This window comes from Corapipo altera, unplaced genomic scaffold (genome assembly GCF_003945725.1).
Source record: "Corapipo altera isolate COAL_440 unplaced genomic scaffold, ASM394572v1 2c, whole genome shotgun sequence".
In the NCBI taxonomy this organism is placed as follows: domain Eukaryota; kingdom Metazoa; phylum Chordata; class Aves; order Passeriformes; family Pipridae; genus Corapipo; species Corapipo altera.
The window spans coordinates 1,044,894-1,068,422 of record NW_020884923.1 but is presented as its reverse complement, the minus strand read 5'-3'; the positions used below and the strand labels follow the sequence as shown (position 1 = coordinate 1,068,422).

At 34.9% G+C, this 23,529-nt stretch overlaps 1 protein-coding gene across 3 annotated transcripts in view; it reads left to right on the top strand.

Annotated features, from left to right (window-relative positions):
- Positions 1-23,529, top strand: part of SIPA1L2 (signal induced proliferation associated 1 like 2) — a 130,987-nt gene that overhangs the window by 94,122 nt on the left and 13,336 nt on the right. For all 3 annotated transcript variants that reach the window (XM_027657301.1, XM_027657299.1, XM_027657300.1), the window contains exons 11-18: positions 3,467-3,724; positions 7,261-7,344; positions 8,817-8,920; positions 9,333-9,436; positions 11,288-11,676; positions 13,137-13,361; positions 15,916-16,069; positions 19,172-19,391. In XM_027657301.1, the coding sequence (XP_027513102.1) occupies positions 3,467-3,724; positions 7,261-7,344; positions 8,817-8,920; positions 9,333-9,436; positions 11,288-11,676; positions 13,137-13,361; positions 15,916-16,069; positions 19,172-19,391 (1,538 nt within the window). The remainder of the gene's footprint in view (positions 1-3,466; positions 3,725-7,260; positions 7,345-8,816; positions 8,921-9,332; positions 9,437-11,287; positions 11,677-13,136; positions 13,362-15,915; positions 16,070-19,171; positions 19,392-23,529) is intronic.

Below are 23,529 nucleotides of genomic sequence, written 5' to 3'. Positions count from 1 at the left end.
ATTAAATGTTTTGAATTGAAATGGTGATAGTAAGGGATAATTTGTCGGTGTCATATAACTAATGCACACCATTACTTACCATCCCTCTGTGATACACTGAACTTAAGTTAAATTGTAACCAGGTGTTCTAGTTTTGTCGTTACTCGGACAAATCATTCATAATGTGTGAAATCTGTAGATAGCTGGGGTCCAAATACCAAAGTCATATCCAGTAGTTGATAGTCATAGGACATAGCAGAAAAAAGAGACTTTTGTGTAGTTATGAAGGTGGCAAGCTGCTGATCATGGTATATGAAAGCTTTTAACTTTTCCGTGGAGGTGAATATTTACCTTTTTTAACTAACATCCTTGCCTAATATAGGCCCTTCACAGAGCCTATTACAGAACCTCTGTATGGAATCTGAAATTAATACTGAAAGATTTGGTTAATGTACTTTGAAAAATTTAATGGACTGCTTGATAATTGTTTCAGAACATAATGCTCCTTGCAGGAACATTTGAATATTGCAGATTTTTATAGTGGGCTCTTAGATTTTAATATGCAGCCATGACCTGCTTGTTGTATCATAGAGTCATGCTCTCTGTAATTGCGGAGAAGGTTTAATAAACTAAATTTTTTATAGCATAATATGGCTCTTGAACCAAAGATATTAGTAGGAGTCTGTGCTTTATGTTGAAGGATTGATTTAATTAATAACAAACTATAGCTAAGGAAGTGCTATCATTTTTGATGTGTGGCTAAAACTTGGTCACATTTACGTGTTAAATAACATGAGTCTGTTTTTCAAATGTTATATAGGATATAATTGCAAAAGATGTTTGATATCCTATATTTGTTTAACATAAATTTAAGTATCTTTTTAAGACCATAAAATAGAGATTTGTCTTTACATATCCTTTCAAGTTAATTTAAAAAATGTGTAAAATTAAAATTAAAAAGAGAATGAAAACCCATCATTCAATACCAGTGCCAATGTATATTCTTTCTTCAGTGGAATAAGTAACACTGTTATAACTAGAAGTTAGATAATGGTCAAATTAAATATTTAGGAGGAAACTGCATTTAGTTTTGTGGGTTTTTTTCATGCAAGATCACTTGCAGTTTGATCCATGGTGGGGAGTGAGATAGGGATGCTTACTGGATTGCAGGAATGAAGTAACTGATATTCTTTCTTTCTGATATAGGGGGTAGCTACAATTATGACTTTACCTGTCTCAGTATGCTGCAGTATCTGTTCTTTACGCAGTGCTTGTGAAGCAGTGAAGCATATTTTTTTTTCTGTATAAATGTTGAAGTGATTGGTTTGGTAGTTTTAAATTAAAATCTAAAACTCTTATGTGACAAAAGAAGCCATATAAAATCATGGATTTTTTTTTTTTCTGAACCAGTTCAACAGACGTGTTGGGGCTGTGTTTTGAATTCATAAGTAAGACTGAATGTGTACAGTGATTTGAAACAGGGTTGTTTTGTAAGCCTTTTTCTGCAGGAACTAAGTCCTGAATATTTTTTTTTTCACTTGTAGGAGACTATGTTTTCCTGATGCAAGCAAACACGATATTTTACAAAATTTTTAATTCTTACTCATTGTGGCAAAGCTTCTTGTTTCCTGTTTTTATATCATGCTTTAGTTAATCAGTTAGCAAGCTGAGTCAAACTAAATAGTAGTAGCAATCCCTTTTGCCTTTAAAACTCATGACTATTTTTACAACAGTTAGAGTACTTTATGGGGAGTATCTAATGAGGGATACAATGACAATTACATGCTATAACTTTCTCAATTACCAAGATGAACTGTGAAATTGATATCTTAATAATAAAAACTGGGGAAGGGTTATCTTGTTTCTAATGCCTAAAGCCTATAGGAATGAAGAAGGGAGTTAAACAATTCTGAGAAATTAGTGGAAGGGTGATTGAAATTTTAGCCTACATAATTGTTCAACTTCCTAGTCAAACAATGGATAACTGTATATATGGTCACATGAAAAAATATGCGGTGGATTAAACTAATATTGGTGTTGCTAGATCATCTCTGTATTCTTTGATTCAATGCTACAGGATGAAAAATTTACCTGTTTCATACTACAAAATATAACAGACTGAAGCATTTGGCTGGATCAGACTGGGCATACACAGAATATCTAGAATGCAATTGTTACAGTTGCTCATGTGTCTTCTCTTCAACAACCTTGAATAATAGCATTTTTCTAATTTTTTTCTTAATCTGTCTACCTGAAGACTGATAATGAAAATATTCTTTGGAGGTTTGATTCAGTAATTAGGGCACAGTAATTTAATGTGTGAGAATTTATACAATTTATTTGAACTGCACATTTATGTTAAGTCATTTGTGCCAAGATATTTTCAGGATTAAGACTGTGAACTCCTTACACACACTATTCTATTTTCTCTAGGTGATTTTAGTTTAGTTGGAAATGGTAGATATTGAGTTCTCAACAAAAGCAAAGCTCCATCAAGACTCAGCTTAAGGAATGGAGCAGAACTGTAGTTGAGACAGAGGAGCAAATTTTCACTATTTCCTACTTAACGTTAATGTATTGCTTTAGAGTTATTTAGGGTGTTTTCTTTGTAGATGTTGATTTAGTACACACTGCCTATCAGACAATTAATGGAAACAGAATGTTCAGAATATAAAATATCTACAATGATAATAAGAGCTGATTTAAAGCAGATGTGAAGCTGCTATTAAGCAATTTCTGAAACAGTAACCCTTAATTATTAAGTCCAGTCTGAGTCTGTCAGTACTTTTACACTGTCAGTATTTTACCTGAGTTTACACTGTCTGGGAATACTGTCAGTATTTAACCACATTGTACACTTCAAGCAGAGGTGGTAAGCCAGACTGTTTCTGCTTTGTCTCTTCCTTCTACTTCCTTAATTCTCTTCCAAGCCTAGAGATCCCCGGGAAGAGAGACATTAGAAAGTACACTTTGAAAACACGGAGAAAAATATTTAAGTGCCACTTAATCATTTTGCATTGTGCATTTTGCATTTTGCATTGACATGCTCTGTCATTCAGTAGAGACAAGGTGGGATTCTAACGGAGAGTTCTCAACCCCACTAAAAAAACATTTCTGAATTTTAAACAAACCAAAGCTGTTTTAGAAGAACTTGATGTTTCATGACTTCTGAATGCCTTGTTTCTAAAATTTTTTGTTATGTAAAATTCAAGCTGCAGATTAATTTATAAAATGTTAATATGTTTTCCTTTTTGAAGGGTGAGGAGACAGTTCAAAGATCTTTGAGCACATGACAGCAACTCCTTTGTTTTGAAACATTTCTTACTTGCTTGGCCTGATATGTTTAAAGTGTTTCAACCACAATGCTATATGAACACCTTTGAGCACCTGGAATCAAAATATGTATATAATTCTGACTGTGAAACAGGATTTCTTTCTTTATTCTCTCCAGTGACGCTGATCAGCATTTTTATTTGTCCCACCACAGGGGTTGTTCAGAACTTTGTCGTATACCCATGGTGGAATACAAACTTGACAGTGAAGGCACCCCATGTGAGTATAAAACCCCTTTCAGAAGGAATACCACTTGGCATCGGGTGCCGACTCCCGCTGGGCAGCCTCTCTCTCGTGCCTCTCCAATCCTAGGAACATCTGACAGACTGCAGTGCCAGCAGCTTCTCCAGCAGGCTCAGACAGCCATTCCTCGCAGCACTTCCTTTGATAGAAAACTGCCAGATGGTGCAAGGTAATATACTCTCTGGTTAATGCCTGTCATTTTCCTAATGTGCCTTACTTTAGAAATCTCTGCTTTCTAGAACTTTGGTATCTTATTTTTTAGACCTTACTTTGTTGAGTTTTGACAGTAATTTTAATTCTGAAGTTGTATTAAAGAGCATTCACTGGACCAGTCTTCTTTAAACAAGTGACTTTGTGATGGAAGTGGACTGTACTGAGGATCTGAATGCTGAGGACAGCTGATCTTTCCTTTTAGTCCCAAATCAGTGAAGTGGGAAACTACCTTATGACTTTTGGATCTAAATAATGTCCTGTCCCCCACCTGTTGGAAGCCTATTTAAAAAAATAACAAGTGTAAATAAAATGAACTCATCCCTTTAAAAATTAATGACTTAATCTTGTTACCAAGCTATTGGCATAGTTTCAAAGGGTTCTGCAAGTCATTGCCAGTCCTTATGTCTTGCTTTGCCTTTAATTAAACAAAGCAGAGCATGTAATTTGAAAATAACACCTTTTAAATGATACGATGGTATCCTTAAATGTTAACTCTGTTCTAATTTAATCATAATTCTTCATTAAGATAAAAACAGAATTACTTTTAAGGGTAAAAATTTGTAAATACATTTGACCTTTGAATTATTTAGGAGAACCATATGTCTTGAGCAGAACTTTCTGTCCTTTATTGTTTACAATCATTTAAACTTATACCCTTATTCTGTGGGGTTATGTGATTCTAATTTTGAAGGAAGAAATAATGAAATAAAGAAATAATTTCTGTGTGAAATAATGAAATACATCTATTGCTACATTGCCTATCTTATTTAGTAGAAAAGAATTAGTGACTTTTTACATTGAAATGTATAGAGGTAACAGTAGTACATATGTGAAAATGTCTGTATCATTGTCTGGGGAAGGCAGACTCCCAGTATTCTTCTCCCCATCCACTTCCTCACCTCCTTAAAAACTGAGAGATGCAATTCTGTAAGCGTGTATATACCATTATAGAACTTAAGCTTTTCCTGATGTTTTGTTAATGAAATTCTTGCTAACATCTAGCATAAGGAGACAATGTAACAAATGTCTAGAAATACTTCAGGATTTATGAAGCCTTATTAAGCATACTGTATACTTATTCTTAGAATGAAAGAAAAGCTTTCTGACATGCTACTCGTTTCCAAAAAAACTTTACAAACATAAGTTGCACTTCTGCTAACACTCAGTGAAGAATGTGAAAAAATGCTAAGACAGAGGCTATCTTTTATCATGAAGAAATTCCTGTATCACTTAAACAAAACATGTGCAATGCTGAAGTGCTGTTCCGGGGAAGACATGATGCAGAGGATAAATAATGAAAAGAGAGGAAAATGATGTACTGTGACATGTAGGTCTTGAAACATTCAAAGAAAGGTACCTAATTGGCAAGGTCTTTTCACATGGGAAGAGGCATAGTTGATGATTTGGCAGAGAGATGGGCTTAAAAATAGAAGAGTTTGAAGTGGATTAGTGCCTATAAGTAGTCCTCTAAGGGTGAAAATATATACCCAGGCTAGGAAAATAATGGAGAGATTTTAGAGAGTCAGAAACTCGGTATCGGTTTAGGCAAATTGAAGAGTGAAAGCAGGGAGAAGCAGGTTGATAGAACAGGGAAGGTTTAACAGCTGCTCAGAAAATAAGCTGAGTGAAGTCAGTAATAAAACAGTTGATTTTAGAGTCAAAAAGAGGAAGAAGCAACAGAAATGTGGGCTAGATATAGTAAAAGAGTTAAGCAGCAACAATTTAACCACTGTGCTATGTAATATTTAGGTGCCCAGTCCCTGGAGTGAAATTAAAACCTGAGAGCTGAATTCTTATTCTCCTAATACAGTTCCTGAGGAAAATTTAAGTGCTTTGAGAAGGTGGTCCAAGTGGTTTTGTGTTGTTCAAGGAGTTTCCTCTAATTAGAAATCACTAAGAAATACAAGGATGAGTTTGAGCTCTACTCCTGTTTTCATAAAATGCCTAATTCTGTGACAGCTGCTAATAGCATGTGCCTGAGTGAAGCTTCAATCAGACTCACTCTTCTGGTTTTTGCACCAAGAAGTGTCTGTGTACTTTAGTCCTTGAGTCACACTTGTAGGCTAGTGCATCCTATCACCTGGAGTCTGGAATCCATTCCTGAGAATAGTCAGCTGGAACTTTTGTATGAAGGAGCTTCATGAGGCGTTTATTGATCGGATTTCTGTGGTTCGCCTTTTGTAGCCACTCTTTGTTTAGTAGGCTAAAGGCTTTGCTCTTGTCCATCGAATAGGAGGCTTGGGATCTAGACATACATCAGCCTTGGGATGGCACAAACCAGTGTCCTGGTTTTGAGGACAATGTCCTAAACATCAGTCTTGAGGCTGGAAACACATGGGATCATAACTTACCTATTCCTTAATGCTGGTTCACTTAAGCTGATTAAGAAATGCAAAATTCTTAGTGGTAAGAAGCAAGTCCATGGAACTGAATTAAACTGTAGCCTATAGACTAGTTCACTTGATTACAAGAGGCTCAGTCTTGTCTATACTTGTCAGAGACAAACATGCTGAAAAATTAGGCACTACACTATCTATGTATTGTGTATGTATTTGGCTGTTAGACAAAATATAATAGGTAATGTCTTCAAAATTTTCAAGCTAAACTGTAAAGTTGCTAGTTGAAGGTCAAGTCCTTGGGAAAGTGTTGTTTATAAACACAAAACTACCTCTTATCAGCTCCTCTGAGTACAGACATTCATTTCTACATGTAAAAAAAAATAAAAAAGAGAGGGAGAGAACAGAAAAAAAGATAAATACAGGGAATTAAATTCAAGATAATATCACCAAAGGAAATCGTATTGTAGTTATGGAATGATATGCACAGAAGTGAAGAAAAGGACAGTGATCAAAACCAAATTTAAGCATTGAATTTCAACTGTCTGGAAATACAACAAAACTGCTTAGAGACATTGTTTAAACATGAGGCTCAAAAGTTTAAATAGTAAGTACAAAATAATACTATTCATGGAAACATTTTCTTAGTGCTTTTCCATTTAAAAGAATTAATAAAATAAAATTTAAAAAGTATTGCTCTTACCTTTTCTGAATTTACTATGTTGAAAATTGGAATATGCACCTAGGAACTAACAGTTGTTTCTGATCCACCATGAGATCTTCCCACATGTAAATTTAGAGACCTAATCCAGCTGCCCTGACTCCTGAGTAATCCCACTTGTTCAGAAGTAAAGCCAGAACTAAGGAAAATAGGATTTTGCGCTTAGTCTGTTTCTTCTTGTACCTTTTTTATATATTCAGTTGGAAGTATTTTATTAGTAATGGAATAAATACTATACCTTTAAAATTCTTGTTTAAGTTTTATGAAACTGAGATAAAACTCTGAATTCCCAAAATGAATGTGACAAAGTGTTCATACTGCATCTGTATTATTCATAAAAATGAATGTATTTGATAAAAGAAACCCAGCCAACTTCAAATCTGAAACCCCACAAATACCTCAGTGCATTGTTAATGACTCTAGCAAACATTACAGAAGTTCTCCGAGCAACCAATCCTCGTCCAGTGACCCGGGACCCAGCGGGAGCAGCCACTGGAGACAGCAAGTGGGATATGACGGGTATGGGTGATTTTTTAAAATTTTTATGTAAATCTTGCAATAGCTCCTATGCATCTTCTTTCTTTAGCAAAATTTATATGCATGTTCTATATCATAGATTTATTTTCAAACACTTTTAGTATCTTTTAAGATGTACAAGTTTACTGATCTTTGATGTAACGTCCATGGAAATACAATTTTAAAGTCATGCTAATTTAATTCTTTAGGACCAAATTTTTACTTTACAATTCAGGTAAATTACAAATGATTCTTGGGTTTACTCTCCCAGAAATAAGCCAGAAATCAGCTAGTAACTCAGAACTGGAATAAAATAATAATAATACCTTCTCCTTTTGCTTCAGTAGAAAGGCATTTGATTAAAAAAATATCTTTATGGTCTTCAAAATGTTTGTTTCAGTGATGTCCATTCCCTTGCATCTCTTCTCAAAAACGTAGCAATTTCAGAGGTCTCCCTGAAAGGCTGTTGCAGTGTATGGATGCTTCTTTAATCCCTTGTTAATACCTTGGTGCTGAAGTTTCAGAAGTTAGCTATCTGTATATAAAAGACCACCCCAGTATAACTCATGTTATAAGACTATTATGTGACATCTGTTCTAAACTACTTTAAATTTATGACTTTGTTGTATACATACAGCTGCCAAAAACACTCCTGTTATAAAAAATTGAGCAATGATAGTATCTACACAGAGTAATATAAAAGCATTCCAGATTTGCCAAGTGGCTGTCAGAAGTTACTTTTCAGAAAAAAATGTGAATATTGAAAATATCATCTTGACTTCTTCTCTGGAAGCTTATTAATGCTTTGGCATGATTGATTGTGGATAAGATACTCCATGTAGCAGATATATATGCCATATCTTGGAGACTCTTCGAGGAATCTCAGATAACTCAGTGAAATCATTGACAGCTAAAGAGATGCTAATAATTCAATTAAACGGTAGCTTTTTTTGTTTCCTTTGACAACAAAACACATCAAAATGCATCTTGTGTAAACTTTTCCAGCACAGTTATTTCTAACAGCAACCTAGGTTTTAGTGTGTTGCTTTGTGAAATGTTTTAGCTTTTGCAACAAAACAATGGATCTAGTACTAGCTTACATGTTGTGAGTGTGAAAACCTGTGATGCCTAACCAGAGTTACTTTCTGTGGGGCTTAGATCACGAAGCTGTAAAGAACCATATTATCATGGTTCTTCGTTACAAAAACCTTTTGGGTATATAGCCCCAAGAATGCATTTCTTCTTGAAGTTCCATGTCTTTTTGGCCTATTCACACTTAAGATATAACAGTATGCTGTTGAAAAATTTGCACATATATATTTCCATGAAGAGTTTGGAAATGTTTGGGAATGATTGTTTAAAAAAATCACTCACGAAGTATTTGGTTTTAAGATTAAAAAGTGTTATTGTTCGTCGTGTAACTAGTCTTGCAGGATAAAAACCCTAACAGCTTAATTTTCTGCTTATGTTAAAAGATGCCAGTCCCCTTTACTCCACGAACATCACCAAGGTTCAGGCTCGCTGGAGTGTGAAGGAGGCAGAGAACGAGAGGAAACTTTGGAAGGAACTAGGCATTCTGGTAATAAAACCCACTATATCTTAAAAATAAGTGTTCTTTGCAATGCAATGCCTGTTGAAATGCAGTCACCTTCTGATGCAGAGGCTTGATACACTAAGAGCAATGTAATATGACAGTGAAAGTAGGGACTGTTACAGACAATCTAACAGAATATGATGTGGGATATTTAGATAATACTTGAAGCAAACTCATCCTGAACTTCAAAAAGCCTCATGAATGATGAAAAGCAGGTTGAATTTCATTTAGTTATAATTGAAAAGCTGGATCTTAGGAAATTCTACAAAGATACATGCCTGTGATTCCAAAGAGTGTACAGGTTTGAAACCTGATGCTGAGTCGTGTGCCTTTTTCCTTTCTACAGTATACTTGTCTTTTTAGCATTCAGAAATTAAAACACAATTATGTATTGCAGAAACCAAGTGGCATACACCATCAACCAAAGTCCTGAGCTCCTACAAAGACCGAGCTTTACAGAAAGAAGGCAGTGGCAAGGAGTCACCGAACAAGCTTTCACATGTAAGTCTTTTACTTGGATGTCATTCAAAACTCTGCAAAAACTAAACCGCAAAACAACAACAAAAAAACCCCCACTCTGGACTTAAAGAAATACATCTTAAAAATACATTTTAGTAATTTATGAGGACCACTGTATGTTTTGGGAGGCAAAGAGTCACCTACATGTGGGTTGAATTGAGTATGCTTAAACTGTGTTTATAAACTCAGAATTCCAAGAGGGCTTGGGGTCTGGGGCACTGAAGAGATAAAACCAGTATAGTTTATATTCAGCTGCGTATTTACAGCTACATTTATACTGGCTTGTTTCATCTGTGACATATTTAATTATCCTTTAAAAGAGAATAAAATTATATCTACCATACCACTTTTTATCTTGTGTGAAATACCCATGTAGTGTAATTATCATAAGCACTATAAAAATGTAATTTGTAGGCTAGGAATGCTGGACAGATTTCTAGTCTACCTAGTTTAGTGGCTTGTCTTCAGTAATGGCAAAATCCTCAACAACCTAGTGATGGAAAATACACTAATGATAATGTGTGTTACCTTGAAAATCCTGCTATATGTTCTAGGAGTCTGTATGCTCTTTGTAAATTTATACTAGTGAGTATACGAGGCCAGTTTCCCATCTAACATACATTGATAACTAATGAGAATCTAGCTTGATAGTTCTTGGTAAGGAAGTATTGTCGTAAACGGAATTATGGTGTAGAATTATGCACATGAAGACAAAAATATGTTCTTTTACCTTAAGCTAAAATTGACAGGAAGCTAGGATCAGTGTATGTAACAATCAGTATTAAACAACACCAATACCAACGTCCCTCTCCCTGGAAAAACTGCTTATTGTATTTTTATCAATTGTTCCATCATTTTTAAGGCAACAACCATCTTGTAAAGGTTAGAATGAGTGCAAATGTGACCCCTCCTTTTTTTTCTAAACTGATTTTCTCAAAATTTGAGACCTGTTAATTTCTGTAGGGAATAGAAGTATCATTTCTGGAAAGGCTACCTTGTCTAGCTGCTTTTATGTGTGAGCAACAGCATCTCCTAGCATCTGTAGGAGAGGGATCTCATAAAAAAGTTAGTTACCCTTCCCGCTTATATTCTACCTAATAGAAGTCCATCTACCCAAGTAGAAGTCCATCTGCCTTTATTCTGGCTACTCTGTCATAGAGATAAGTTAATCCATCTCTCTATAAAATTTATTTAAAAAAATAAATTACAAACCCCCCCAACTTTATTGACACAAATGCCTGACATAATTATTCCGCTTCAATAGCCATGCATAGTTCAGGGCCCTGTGTCTTAAGTTACTTTCATCTGGTACACATACATCACAATTGGTTTCAATTTAACTAGCCACACATCCAATTGGATTTGATCCAATGAGCTGCATATTTCACCTACACTGAGAAAAAGCCAACAATAATTCAGTCTTTGGTGTTTTTCAGATTTGCAGTAGAGCTTGCTTAAACAAATAATTACCAAGGCTTCTAACTTTAACAAAATGCTTATTTAACTGTTCAGAAATGCAATTTTATGGATGTTAAGCAGGTCCTATAATCAGAAAATTCATGTCTAATGTTAAGATTTGTGATAGAAGATGGAACTAGAGCCTTTTTATTTGCAGTGACATCAACCTTTAATGTGTCTAGCCAGCTGTGCAATTCATTTCACAGAAACTGGTGGTATAATTGGCTCTTTTCATACTTCGCAGTTATATTATAGCATAGTGAAAAAAAATAATAAAATGGTTTTTGAATGGCACAAATTCAGTAATTTATATGAAAATAAATCTCTCACTATTTAACTTGTGGGGTGTCTTTTTTGATTTGTTTTATTGTTAAGATTGGGGACAAAAGCTGTTCAAGCCACTCAAGCAGCAACACCCTATCCAGTAATACATCCAGCAACAGTGATGAAAAACACTTTGGTTCTGGAGATCTGATGGATCCTGAGCTGCTTGGATTAACATACATAAAGGGGGCTTCTACTGACAGTGGAATTGATACAGCTCCCTGTATGCCGGCTCCTCTGCTGGCCCCTTTGCACCTTGCTGGGAACAGGTCTGGAGTACACTGTCGTACTGAGCAGTGGACCGAGTCTTCTGAAACTCCTGGCCCAGATGATGATCCAGCTAAAATCTATGCTGTTCATAGCTATGCCTCTGCTATTTCGACCAGTCACACAGCTGAAGGCAGTATGGGAGACCTAAGCGAAATCTCCTCTCATTCCAGGTATGTGTTTCTTACAAATTAGGGCTTAAGGATTATAGATTAACATAGAGATAACTATTTATCATTCTTTTTATTCTGTTTACCTTTCTTTGAAAGTGCACTGAACGGATTTTGATATTTTTATTGTGTTCAAATGCCTATGTGATCAATTTTCAGGCAATTTTTGATGAGTCTGCCTGAAAAGCATAGCCAGACCACCTTCCAGCTCTGATGGAGGCTTTATATGTGACCTTGTGCACATTGCTTAGGTTTTTAAAGTTGGGAAACATCCTTGAGTAAAAGATAAATTTGCACCTAGAACTTACTTCACATGCTTTTGTTTTTTTAGTACAGTGCAACAAATTACCTTGGAGTTAATGCTGAGGGAAATCAGAAAAACTGCAATGGTCAATTTTTACGTTTAGTGAAACTGCATCGTGTACCATCCTCCCTAATTTACATTACTGTGATGTGTGCTTTACGGTTTTGTTTGTTGAATTGAATTTCTGATTGTTTTTCAGCTCTTCTTTTTGCTACTAAAGAAATGTGTTCATGGTACATCTGTTGTAAAGCGAGCTTTGAAAGTACACTTGTACAACTGGTTACCTTTGTCTCCCAGTTCCCATTTTATGGTGACTTTGAAGTTGAAGCTTTGGTCTATCTGTTAAGGTTTTTACTCTATAAAGGATGGAAGGAAATTGTTTGTTCTTCTTTCCCTCTGATTTTCCTGTTTTCAGTGTCAATCAGTACAGGAAAATAACTTGTATCTTCATTTCTTTATATGCTTGACATGAATGAATTTGTCTTGTATAATTACTCTGAAGAAATTTATTCTTCAAGGAAGTGTTTAGTTTATTTTAAATAATTTTGAGAATCTTGACTAAAAGGTTTTGTTAGTGTCTACTAGTGCTATTATTCATAATAAGAAGGGCTGTTAAAATTATCCAGAGGACTGTTTTGTTGAGCTGAAATTTCCTTCTGTTAAATTTGTTGATAATTTAATATTAATGTGTCTGAGTGAAAGACACAGCTTAATCTGGCATGAACTGGCAAAATTAATGTGAAATAGAAAAGCACATAAGTTTTATAATTAGAGAGATATTTGGGTAATTCCCTATGTAGTTCTTGATGTACATGTGCTTGTACATATTTACTTTAAATTGCACACACAAATTAAATATATATATCTTGAACTTTTTTATTTTGATTCGTATCAGTTTTCAGTGGCATTTCTGTAAGTTGAATTCTATGCATTATTTGTTCTAGAAACCCATCACAATTCTCTCAATTCTCTTCTCAAAGAGCTTTAGTATATATGCAGTTTGTATGTAGAAAATTACTGTGCCCATATTGCTTCCTTGATTTTAACCTTGAGAAAAACTTAACATCAAGAAGTATTGCTGTGTACCAGGTGAAGCGTTTATTTGTTGTTGTATTGCAGATTTAATTTCTACTTTTGTGCATTTTCTTCACTTTTTCAGTGGGTCACATCACTCAGGAAGCCCATCAACACATTGCTCTAAAAAGAGTGGCTCCCTAGATACCTCCAAAGTCTATATAGTGTCTCAGAATAGCAGTCAACAGATGTCTGGGTCGGTTTCAAAACCATACCACAGACAAGGAGCAGTCAGTAAATATGTCATTGGATGGAAAAAATCAGAAGGAAGTCCTACACCTGAAGAATCTGAAGTTTCTGAATGCCATGAGTAAGCACTCTGTTCTTCTTTGTTGGGGGAAGAAGGGTAGTGAAAATAAAATTTAAAATAGCATAGAAAAAAAAATTACAAATCCTGTTTTGCATTTTAATGTTTGGGGTTTTTTTTTCTGTATGTTTATGTATCAAAGGTACATCTAAAACCAGGAAATAAGTCAGTAACTGCATAGGATAGTGTGTTCTCTTCTGTTCTAGCCAGCTGCATCTTTTTCCCATATGTCAAAGCAAAACTGACAGAAATTGCCAATAGTGTGTGTAGCTAAAAATATATGGCTATGTCAGACACTCTGAGTTTCCATTTGGAATCTCTAGGAAGCAATTGGGAAGGTACAATTTTATTATTGTCTTACACAGTTTTTCTTCAAATCTTCAGGAACCTTAGTTAGTTGTAAAAAAGCTTTCTTTCTCATGCTTTTGTATTAAACCTTACTACTTATTGCCTGTTACATCAGCTGATACAATTGATGGAGATGACTGTAAATTCATTGGTGATCTATAGTAGATAATTTTTTAAAAACTAGTGCCTATTGGAGATATTTTAGAGGTCCTTTGGTATCTTTTTCTGACTTTGTTTTTAATGAACGAGTATGAAGGGGTGATTAGGATCCCACAAGAAAAAGATTAAGTGGAGATACGACCCTCTCTTCATGAGATTTCTGAAAAGTACAGTCATCCATAAAACTGCATATTTGTCTAGCAAGTGACATTTAGGTAAAAATATTCCTATGTACAGGTTAACACTGGAATACCTCATGAGAAATTAGTTGTTCTTAGGTGGAAGAAAAAGCTTGCACTCCAAGGAAAATATGCGGTATCTCAAATACAGAAAGATGCTACTTTTGGAGTGTTGCATCAGTAATAAGTAATGTTTGAATCTGCTGTTTAACATTTAAATTCCTGTTAGCTTCAAAATCATCTTCTTGGATAACGTCCTTGCTTCTTTTTTGTGCATGCTATTGGGTGCTATCTCTCATTAAACCGTATTCAGCCCTATAAATCTTGATAAATTGACAAGATGATATGCAGTATCTGATTTCAAATGTTTAATATGGGATTATTCTTTGTTTAATGGAAGTTGGTTATTAACATCTTATATCTCATGTTGCATATTTGTGCATCTCTATGAGAAAAGTCATAATTAAAAATATATGCTAGAAAATACATACTATGAAATATGACCCTGAAGTTAAGCTCCTAAATTCCTAATTTTAGGAAGTAGAAGATGTTATAATCATCCTGTCCTGGTTATTTGTGTTTCTTGGTGTTATTGTTAAGTGATTTTATTTCCACTCCCCTTCTCCATGTTTTAATTACTTCATTTGTAGTGTTATTTAAACTTATAAAGTGGTAACATCAGTGATTCCCACAAGTTTTCGCATTTTGAAGTTGATGAACTCCTGAAACAATTTCTCTTTAGTTTGAATGACACCCTTAAAATAAAATTGGATAATGAATCATGGTATTTAGACTGAAACAATGGCAATTTAGACAATTATTTTCAAAAGATAGTTCTATTCAAGAACTATTAATTGAATATGACAGCATTTCATATATCAGAAAATATTGTCAGATTTTTCCATGGCATACAGTGTTGCCTCTCCTTGTTCTTTCTAGGAAAGCTCTCTATATATCACGGAGAGGAAATATCTCTCTGAGGATAATTATGTTGAAATAAAATAACATCTCTAATTAGCAATGATGAAAATCAGGTCAATTGCTGAATGTTGTGCCACTATAGGATATAATTCACTGAGAATTACACTTTAACATAGTGAAGTCTGTTTCCTCTCTGCTGAAGACAGAGTCACTGATTATGCTGCACTTGACAGTAAGCGATGGCTTTCAATGTGTGTTCTCTGTGACTGGGAATCTCTAGTTCCTTCAATTACATTTTCAGAGTAAACCTGTTAAAATTCTGTCTCTCCTTTCTCACTGGAAGGAAGCTGAAGGATAATAACTCAGTTTGACAATCTATTGTTGATTGTAAATAGATTTTTATGTGCTGATGATTAAGGAAGACAGCTGTTTTATTTATCTAAAGAACTTTATGAAGTTGCTGATAATAAAATACACGTAGCACACTACACAGTTGATTACCAATACACTTCAAACATTGCCAACGTTGACCACAGTAATTTTTGCAGATTGTGAAGCTGGATGCAATATCACACTATAAAATATTGATTTTCTGATTTGCCATGGAAGTAAAAGTTCAACATTTTTGTGATGAACCTTTGGAAATTTTGACATAAATACAGCTTTTATATTGATAGAGAAGTGTGGTGTATAAAAAAGAGAGGCAGGCTAGGAGAAACCAGGATTATGCTCTTTAGCATTGTTCTTTAGGATTCCTAAACTTGATTTTTCAGTGGTTTAAGAATTTCCTTTTGCACCCACAGTTTCATAAATGTAAAGTGATCAAAAAAATGTTCTAAATAGAGTGTGCTGGGTCAGGAGATAATTCTAACCATTTTCACTTTGTGACAGAAAATGATTGCAGCCTTTCAAATCCAATTTCTTGCTAAAAACACCAATTGTCTCAACAGAGTGTATGATGATATTGATGCTGTGTCTGCATCGAGTCCAATCCAAACTTCTGTGAGGAATGCCATTGTTGAAAGCCAACAAATCTTGTCCAAAGAAGATTTTCTGAAGTTGATGCTGCCAGATAGCCTCTCTATGGAGGAAGGGAGAAGAAAGGTTGGCTACTTTCTTTGTCTCTATCTATCTCAGCCACAGTTACCTTAGAAATGGATTTGTGGTATTGCCAAGATTGCTGTAGGGAAGGCAATAACATTTTGTACAATCTAATTTTATTCCATGGGGATTCTAGAAATATTGACCATAAATTCCAAAGTATCATTTCCCATAAAGATGGGAAATTTGTTTGATTATGTATGAAATACAGTATTTGTTGAAGTCAGTCTTTGCTTAGCTTGAGCAGAGATGAGTGCAGGTTGAACAACTTAATTATAATTTGAAAGGTTAAGTGACATTTTCAATGTAGGATGCCTGAATTTATACACTTTGTGTGATATTAAGGCACATGAATAAAAGTAGCCCACTTTCCCCTGCCCTGCAATAGTCGGTACCAACAATTCCATCTGAAATCTGAACCACAATTTCATGTAGGTATCAGTGGCAACTTCTCAGAAGACATAATTGTCAGTGCCAGTGGAGAGCTCATCTAATTTTTACTGTATGAAGACAATCTAATATTTAATAGTTCTCAAAAAGTGCATAGAGAACTCAAAATTTGCTACTCCCCAAAGTATAAATCGTTCTGAATTCTGTGCCTAATGTGGAATAAAGAACAAAGCAATTAAGTTACTTCTGATAATTGTCATACTTCCATATTAACTCAATGCTCTCTTAACCCATGGTGTTTAAACAGTATGCTGAATAGCATAATCATCATGTCTGAATAAAACTAACACATAGGAATCCTCTAAGTACAGAGTTGAATTTAAAATTCAGATTGTATATATTTCTAACATGTAGTATGTTAAGTGTGCATTATATGTGTTTGAATTTTCATAAGTAATGTGCTAGAGGTTTTTATCATTTATGATTGATACAATAATTGGGGTTTTGTGATGATTTCAAGAACTACCAGTGTTTCTGGAAACCTAAATAAGAATCAAAAAAGACTGAGGAGGTGTGACCGTCCTTAGGTAAATTATTGCTATCCCCTTCACCTCCCAAGACAAGTAAACAGTAAGAGAAACCATGGGACCTGACTTACAAGAGGTCCTGGCCATAGGACTTGGCAGTATACAGTCTTTGGTTATGCCTTCACAGAGGGTAGTAATCTTGATATTGGTGAACCAGTTACCTTTGACAGTGAAGTCAGAAAGGAATTTTCTGAATATGTGAGATTCTACACAACCAAGTCACATTTTTTGTTTGGTTTGGCTTTACCTTCTTCATAGATCAGGGAATAATGAGCCCTCTAGGTAATGTTTAATTTTCGTTGCACCCTGAAAGGAGACTGTAAAACTCCAACTATTAACATTCAACATGTTTCGATAGCTGGTGAACAACTTTTATAGATAGAAGATGCAGTATAAGGTTAAGGAGACTTGAATAGCAGCCAAGAATTGCAACAAGACACTTTCTGAGAATCATCTTGAGTGCAGGGGAGAGGGAGAGAGACCCTTCAGTTCAGAGGATGAAGGCTTTTAACCCTCTGCCCGATGTGGTTCCTAATTAAGCTCAGGGTCTTTTCATATTCCTTAGCTACTGCTTACAGAAGAATACTGTATATCCATTCATTTAAGAATGCTGCATATGTCCTCTATCCATTCATTTAGGGATGCTGCTTATGTCTGTTGTGACCATGTTATGTGTATGTTAAAATTTTTAATGATGTTTATTTCCATGGCCCATATCTGTTTCAGGCAGATCTCTAGAACCAGTGTAGTATTTTGATGCTTTCCTAGATTAGAATCTGAATGTCTCCCTCATATTTCTCAGGGATGTAGTTAAGCATTGCAACAATTGAACATATTCTGTATTGTCATCAAGATAAATGCTTTCCTAAACTAGCACTATGAAATGTCTTTAAGTATTTTGTAAAGACTGTGTCTTGTGGCATGGACATGGGGGAATTGATTCAAAATGATTAGGTTTAGATTAGATATTAGGAGGAATTTCTTTATTGTGAGGGTGCTGACGCACTGGAACAGATTGCCCAGGGAAGTTGTGGATGCCCCACTCCCTGGCAGTGTTCCAGGTCAAGTTGGAAGGAGCACTGAGCAACCTTGTCTAGTGGAAGGTGTCCCTGCCCATGACAGGGGAGTTGGAACTAGATGATCTTTAAGGTTCCTTCCAACCCAAACCATTCTATGATTCTATGATTCTCTCTGCGTATTCCTTTTAGAGCCATTCATCAGTAAGCAACTTTTATCAGAAGTGCAATAATGTAGATGTCGTTAATTCTGTACTATATTCATGCTTTTCAAAAGCTATTCCTCTTAAGCAGTTGTTCTGCATAGGGAATGTGCGACTCGTAATTAACTACAAAGAAAACTAGACATTTAGTTGTTTTATGCAGGACAAACTAGTTAAAATAATTAAAGTGTTAACTGGCCTTTGTAGATGTAAAGAAACCTGGGCTTTCACTGCTGAAGAATGACTTATGAAACAGAATGATCCAGTTATACAGTACAGTAATATCTTGTTTTTCTGTAGATATTTGGGTTGTGGTTTAGGTAGCCTTTTGAAATGCATAACCAGTTTTCACTGCACTCTGTTACCCTCTTTTCTAAGCCTATTTTGTGATATCTGGAGAGATGCAGCATCTCAAATCACTTTTATCATCCAATGAATTATGTGGCAGCATATATCAGTTGAGAATATTTAACATTAAAGTGTAGTCATTTCAAATTAAAATCAAACAGTTCTATGTATAGTCTTGCATAGATGTTGAGTCAGAATCACAGAATATGTTGCCAGAGTTGGTAACTTTATACACATTTCTGTAAAACATCGCTGTCATAAGGCTCTGGAGTTTTCATTTAGCATTTCAAAATTAATAAAACTGCACAATATCTGATTATTCACTGGTGATATGTTCCAAAATATTGAGGAAGTACGAAAATCCAATTCAGTAACTCTTTTGAGGCCTCAGTAGATCTGATAGGGTGGAACAAATCTCTGATCTTCTATATTAGTTCAAGAATTCCAGACTGCCTGCCCAGAAAAATACTCCCAAGAACTGATGATGGGATATGATCGTATGAATTATTTTAACCAGTAATATATGTTCTTACTTTTATATGTTCTTACTTTTATGTTTAGTTTTCATTTTATGGAAACCTTTCCCCACGGAGGACACTTTATCGCACCCTGTCAGATGAAAGTATATGTAGTAATCGAAGAGGATCTTCCTATGCTAGTTCTCGAAGTTCAATGCTAGACCAGGCCTTGCCAAATGATATCTTGTTCAGCACTACTCCACCATATCACAGCACACTGCCTCCCAGAATGGGCCTGACTCCTGGACTTGGAAATCTGAGAAGTAAGTAATTGTTGCTGTCATTGGTGAGTCTGCAATATTTGTAATAAACAAATCACCAAGTATTAAGTTAGATTTTGCTTTTAAGGTGAAATTAAGAAATGTCAAATCAGTGTTCCAGTTATCCTAGTAAAAGAATATTTCGTCAGCAGTACATGTCCATGCTTGCCTTTAGTGATTAATTCATATTTATCATGTTTAGAGGCAGCATTCACTTTAATTCCCAAAGAATTTTCATGAGACCAGTGATAGGCAACAAACATTTATCTGAAGATATTTCTTGTCATTTTATTTTCCAGTAGCAACCTAATTAAGGGAAACTGACCTGATTCTATTTTAATATTTTTATTTATTTTTTTATGTGCATTCAAATTACTGAAATATTCAAAGATATATTTGAAATAACAGCTAAAAGGAACAGCTTATATTTAGATGATCCTTTTAGTAACATCTTGAAATGTGCAATAAATGTTGACTTCAATTTCCAAATTGAATTTGCTGATAACTCTTTTTTAACATGTTAGTAAAAACTTTGCAAATGACACTTCATTTTTAATGGCAGCTAAATAATAGTCTGAGGTGTTAAATTAAAACTGTTCTACGAATATGTCTTTTTACTTGTAAGGTTTTCATAAGTGAGACCTTTATTATATGCTTAGCTTGCAATAATTCCAGAGTGAACTATTAAGTTTGCAGTCATTTTTTTTGGAAAAAAAAATGGAAGGAAAAGTTCCGATCTACACAGACGGATATGTATATTTAGACTACGTATCCATTCTTGTTTATTTAGTAAGAGTCAATTGTTTTTTAAAAAATGCTGAATGTATATGCTTTTCAATTAGTTTAGGCGTCTGACCTATAGTGGGCACCTATAGTGGACACCCAAATTAGAAAAAAAAAAAAAACCCTTTTTTATTTATCTGCTTTAATAATGCATCACAGTTGACTGAAATTTAAAAAAAATGTGGACTCTCAACTCCATAATTAAGAAACTGTGGGTGGGTTTCTTGAAAACATTAAGGACGTTTGTAGGTGCATGTTCAGATGACTTAAAAGTAGTAATAAAAGGGGTTCTGTCATTCATCATGTCCTTCTGGAACTAGCAGTCATTTGCTAAGTTTCAGAGATGAGCTTTATGTACAAAACTCTTGTCTACACTTGTCTAGTTAGAGTGGCCTCAGCTGAGACTGAGTTTTAGTGACTAAGTACTGGTTAATTTTAAACTGGTATCTCAAACGAGTGCTAAATTCCGTCTTCAGATGGGAATGCATGCTTGGTGTACCTTTTGCCATTCTAAAAATACTCTTCTGTCAGAGTGAAACTCTTACTACAAATTTAATCTGAAAAGATCTTATTATTTTACAGATAGTGAAGGGAGATCCATTTTGTTTAACTAGAGATGAATTCAGTAGATTTAGTCTCTGAAGGAGCTATAGAGTACAGAGTTAGGCATCCTGATTGTATTTTGGTTTTTTCTTTTTCCTTTTTTTTTTTTGTTACTTTATTAGGCCTGTTTTTTAGAGTCATTTCTTACAAAGCTTAATGTGCAATGGGATCAAACCTTCACCATGCTTTTCTTATGGAGATTGACACAAGGCAATTAACGGTGTACATTCAAGCTTTATACTGCTCCTCCAGCAGTGATATTTTAGTGGTTTGTGTATTATTTCTGTCTTAGACACTTAGTTTTTCATTCTTGCTACTTCTTAGATACAGAAAGATACACACAGCTGGAAAAAAAAACCCACGAAATTGGTATCCTGTCAGTCATAAACTGATTGCTGATATCCAAGGCAGTTCATACTGTTTTCTTATGTAACCTCTATTTTCTGCTTCTGGTTCTGTATTTTAAAAATGCTTATCAATACCAGCTATATAAGATCTTTTATGATGACTGTTTCAAGGAAGATTTAATTGGTTATCTGAAATTACACTCTGAAAAAACCCCACATCATGACTTGCCCATCTATGTTTCCAAAACATAGAATATATATAATAATATAAGAAACTAACTTTGGCTCTTGTTAGGAAGATTTTTTGTAATCAGTGTTTGCATTCTATGTCAATGAGAGGTTTCTTTTGCATTTATAATTTTAGCATAAGGTTCTAGTATCAGATATTAGGAGTCTTAGCTGTCATAGTAATGTCTTTTGTATGCAGTCTCAAAGCATTTGATATTTAATGTTTACAGAAATTAGTGGAAATAGCGTGATTTTAGCTGAAGTTAATTTTAGAAAGGTATGTTCTTGCATGTTATTACTCAGCATGAAATACTGTGGCAGCACCAAATCTCGTGAGAACCCTCTAGCAAGGAAAAGAGTATGATTAATAGGTAAGCAAGGCAGCACCAAAACCAAAGCATAATAAACAACCTGAGGTGTTTCAGTGTACTGGGAAATCAGAATTATCAGACAGAATGACCATGCAAATACAGAACCAGAAACTTCATCTGTGTATGATGTTGACTATAAAAAGATAATGAGAAAAGTGAAGCTACAGGATTTTTTTCATTATTATTTTATCACTGGGGGAAGTGAAGTGAAAAAAAGAGTTAAAGTACACTGACAGATTCTGAAAGTTCTCAGATTATACACATTATAGGCAAAAGGCTGCCAGAAGTACAGTAGCTGTATCTGCAGCTATGTTAGTAGGTGAATATCTGTCTTGAAACTGACTTACTAAACTTCAGTCCAAAACTAACCTCCTTAATAAGAAGCAGTATTAAAATGGAAGAGCATCACTGTGTGTTGATGATGTACAATGTTAGCAATTTGGAAAACAGTTTTTCAGTAAGCAAATACAGGCAATTGATTAATTCACACAAACAAAGGAATATATGTGTTTGCTGTTACAGGCTCTCACATAATGAATAGTTCATCACACTAGAAGAACATAAGACTATCTTCAATAAGAAAAGGAAGGAAAAAGTAGTTATTAGGAGCACATGTCCACGAGAAGGTTTACTAGCAGGCTGACATCTTTGGAGGTAGACTTTCAGCAACCCTTGGCAATACAGAAGAAGGGAAGGGTTCAGCAGACAGGAGCTGTTGTTTAAGAGGACTGTAGAGTTATAATTACTGATTGCATGAAAGAAAAACAAACATCCCACAGACAGTGGAGTTTATATCTGCATATAATTTGATAGGTTCTTTCACCTGCAGCATCTTTTGAGATAATCTACTTGATAAACGATATGTCTAGTTTGAGCACAGTAAGCGGATAGTTTTTTCATGATCTAGTCTCTGCATAAAAGTAGCAGTTCCAACTGAAGCAGGATAATTGCCTTGGAAGTAGAAAAGGTTAAGTCAGGTGAATCTTTCTTTTTCTGTATAACTAGTTACTCTCTAAATACAGTCATATGTGGGACTGATAACCATCCATTTCAGGAGCTCTGTCAGAAACTGAACTGACCGCATAATTTTGGTGAAAATACGGACTCTTTTGACAATGATTTATACTTTTATGCATCAATAATAAAAATAAATAAAATTCCTAATTAGAGGAAGTGACGTAACTGAAAGGACCAGAAACTACAGGATCAATTATTTTTGTACCAAAAAGGAGTAGAAGAAATAAAATTGTCTTTAAAACTGAAAGATAACACTGAAAATGTTTCCTCGAAGGAAATAAGGGATAAATCTGTGTTGCCTCAAAGTCAGTCTTGTGTGCAGTGAGGATAGTGGCCTATGAGATCAGGCATATCTTCCTGGGCATGCAGAGGTGGGTATGCTCAAGTATCACTTATCACCTTTGCCCAAATCAAACAGGGAGACAACAGGTAACAGCTGCTGATGTGGCAGTCATAGAGGGAAAGAATGGAGGCAACAGTAAGGTAAGGGGAGCAGGAAAGAAATGCAAATACAGGAAGCTAGAAATAATTTATCTCACCCAGAACATTCCTGAAATACAACCAATATTCTCTGAAATTCAAAGGCACCAAGGCCTATATAATTAGAAGTCTTTTTTTTATTCCCTTCCTTCCCCCCTCCCCATTGCAGAAGAACACAATTTATATCCTGAAAATGAATTATTCTGTGGTGGCTTACTCATGCCCATTCAGTTATTCCACTTGAAATTTCAGCCATCAGCATGAGCACTTGCATTTCCAGAGCTATCAATGTTCAAATCTCTACTCTGGCAG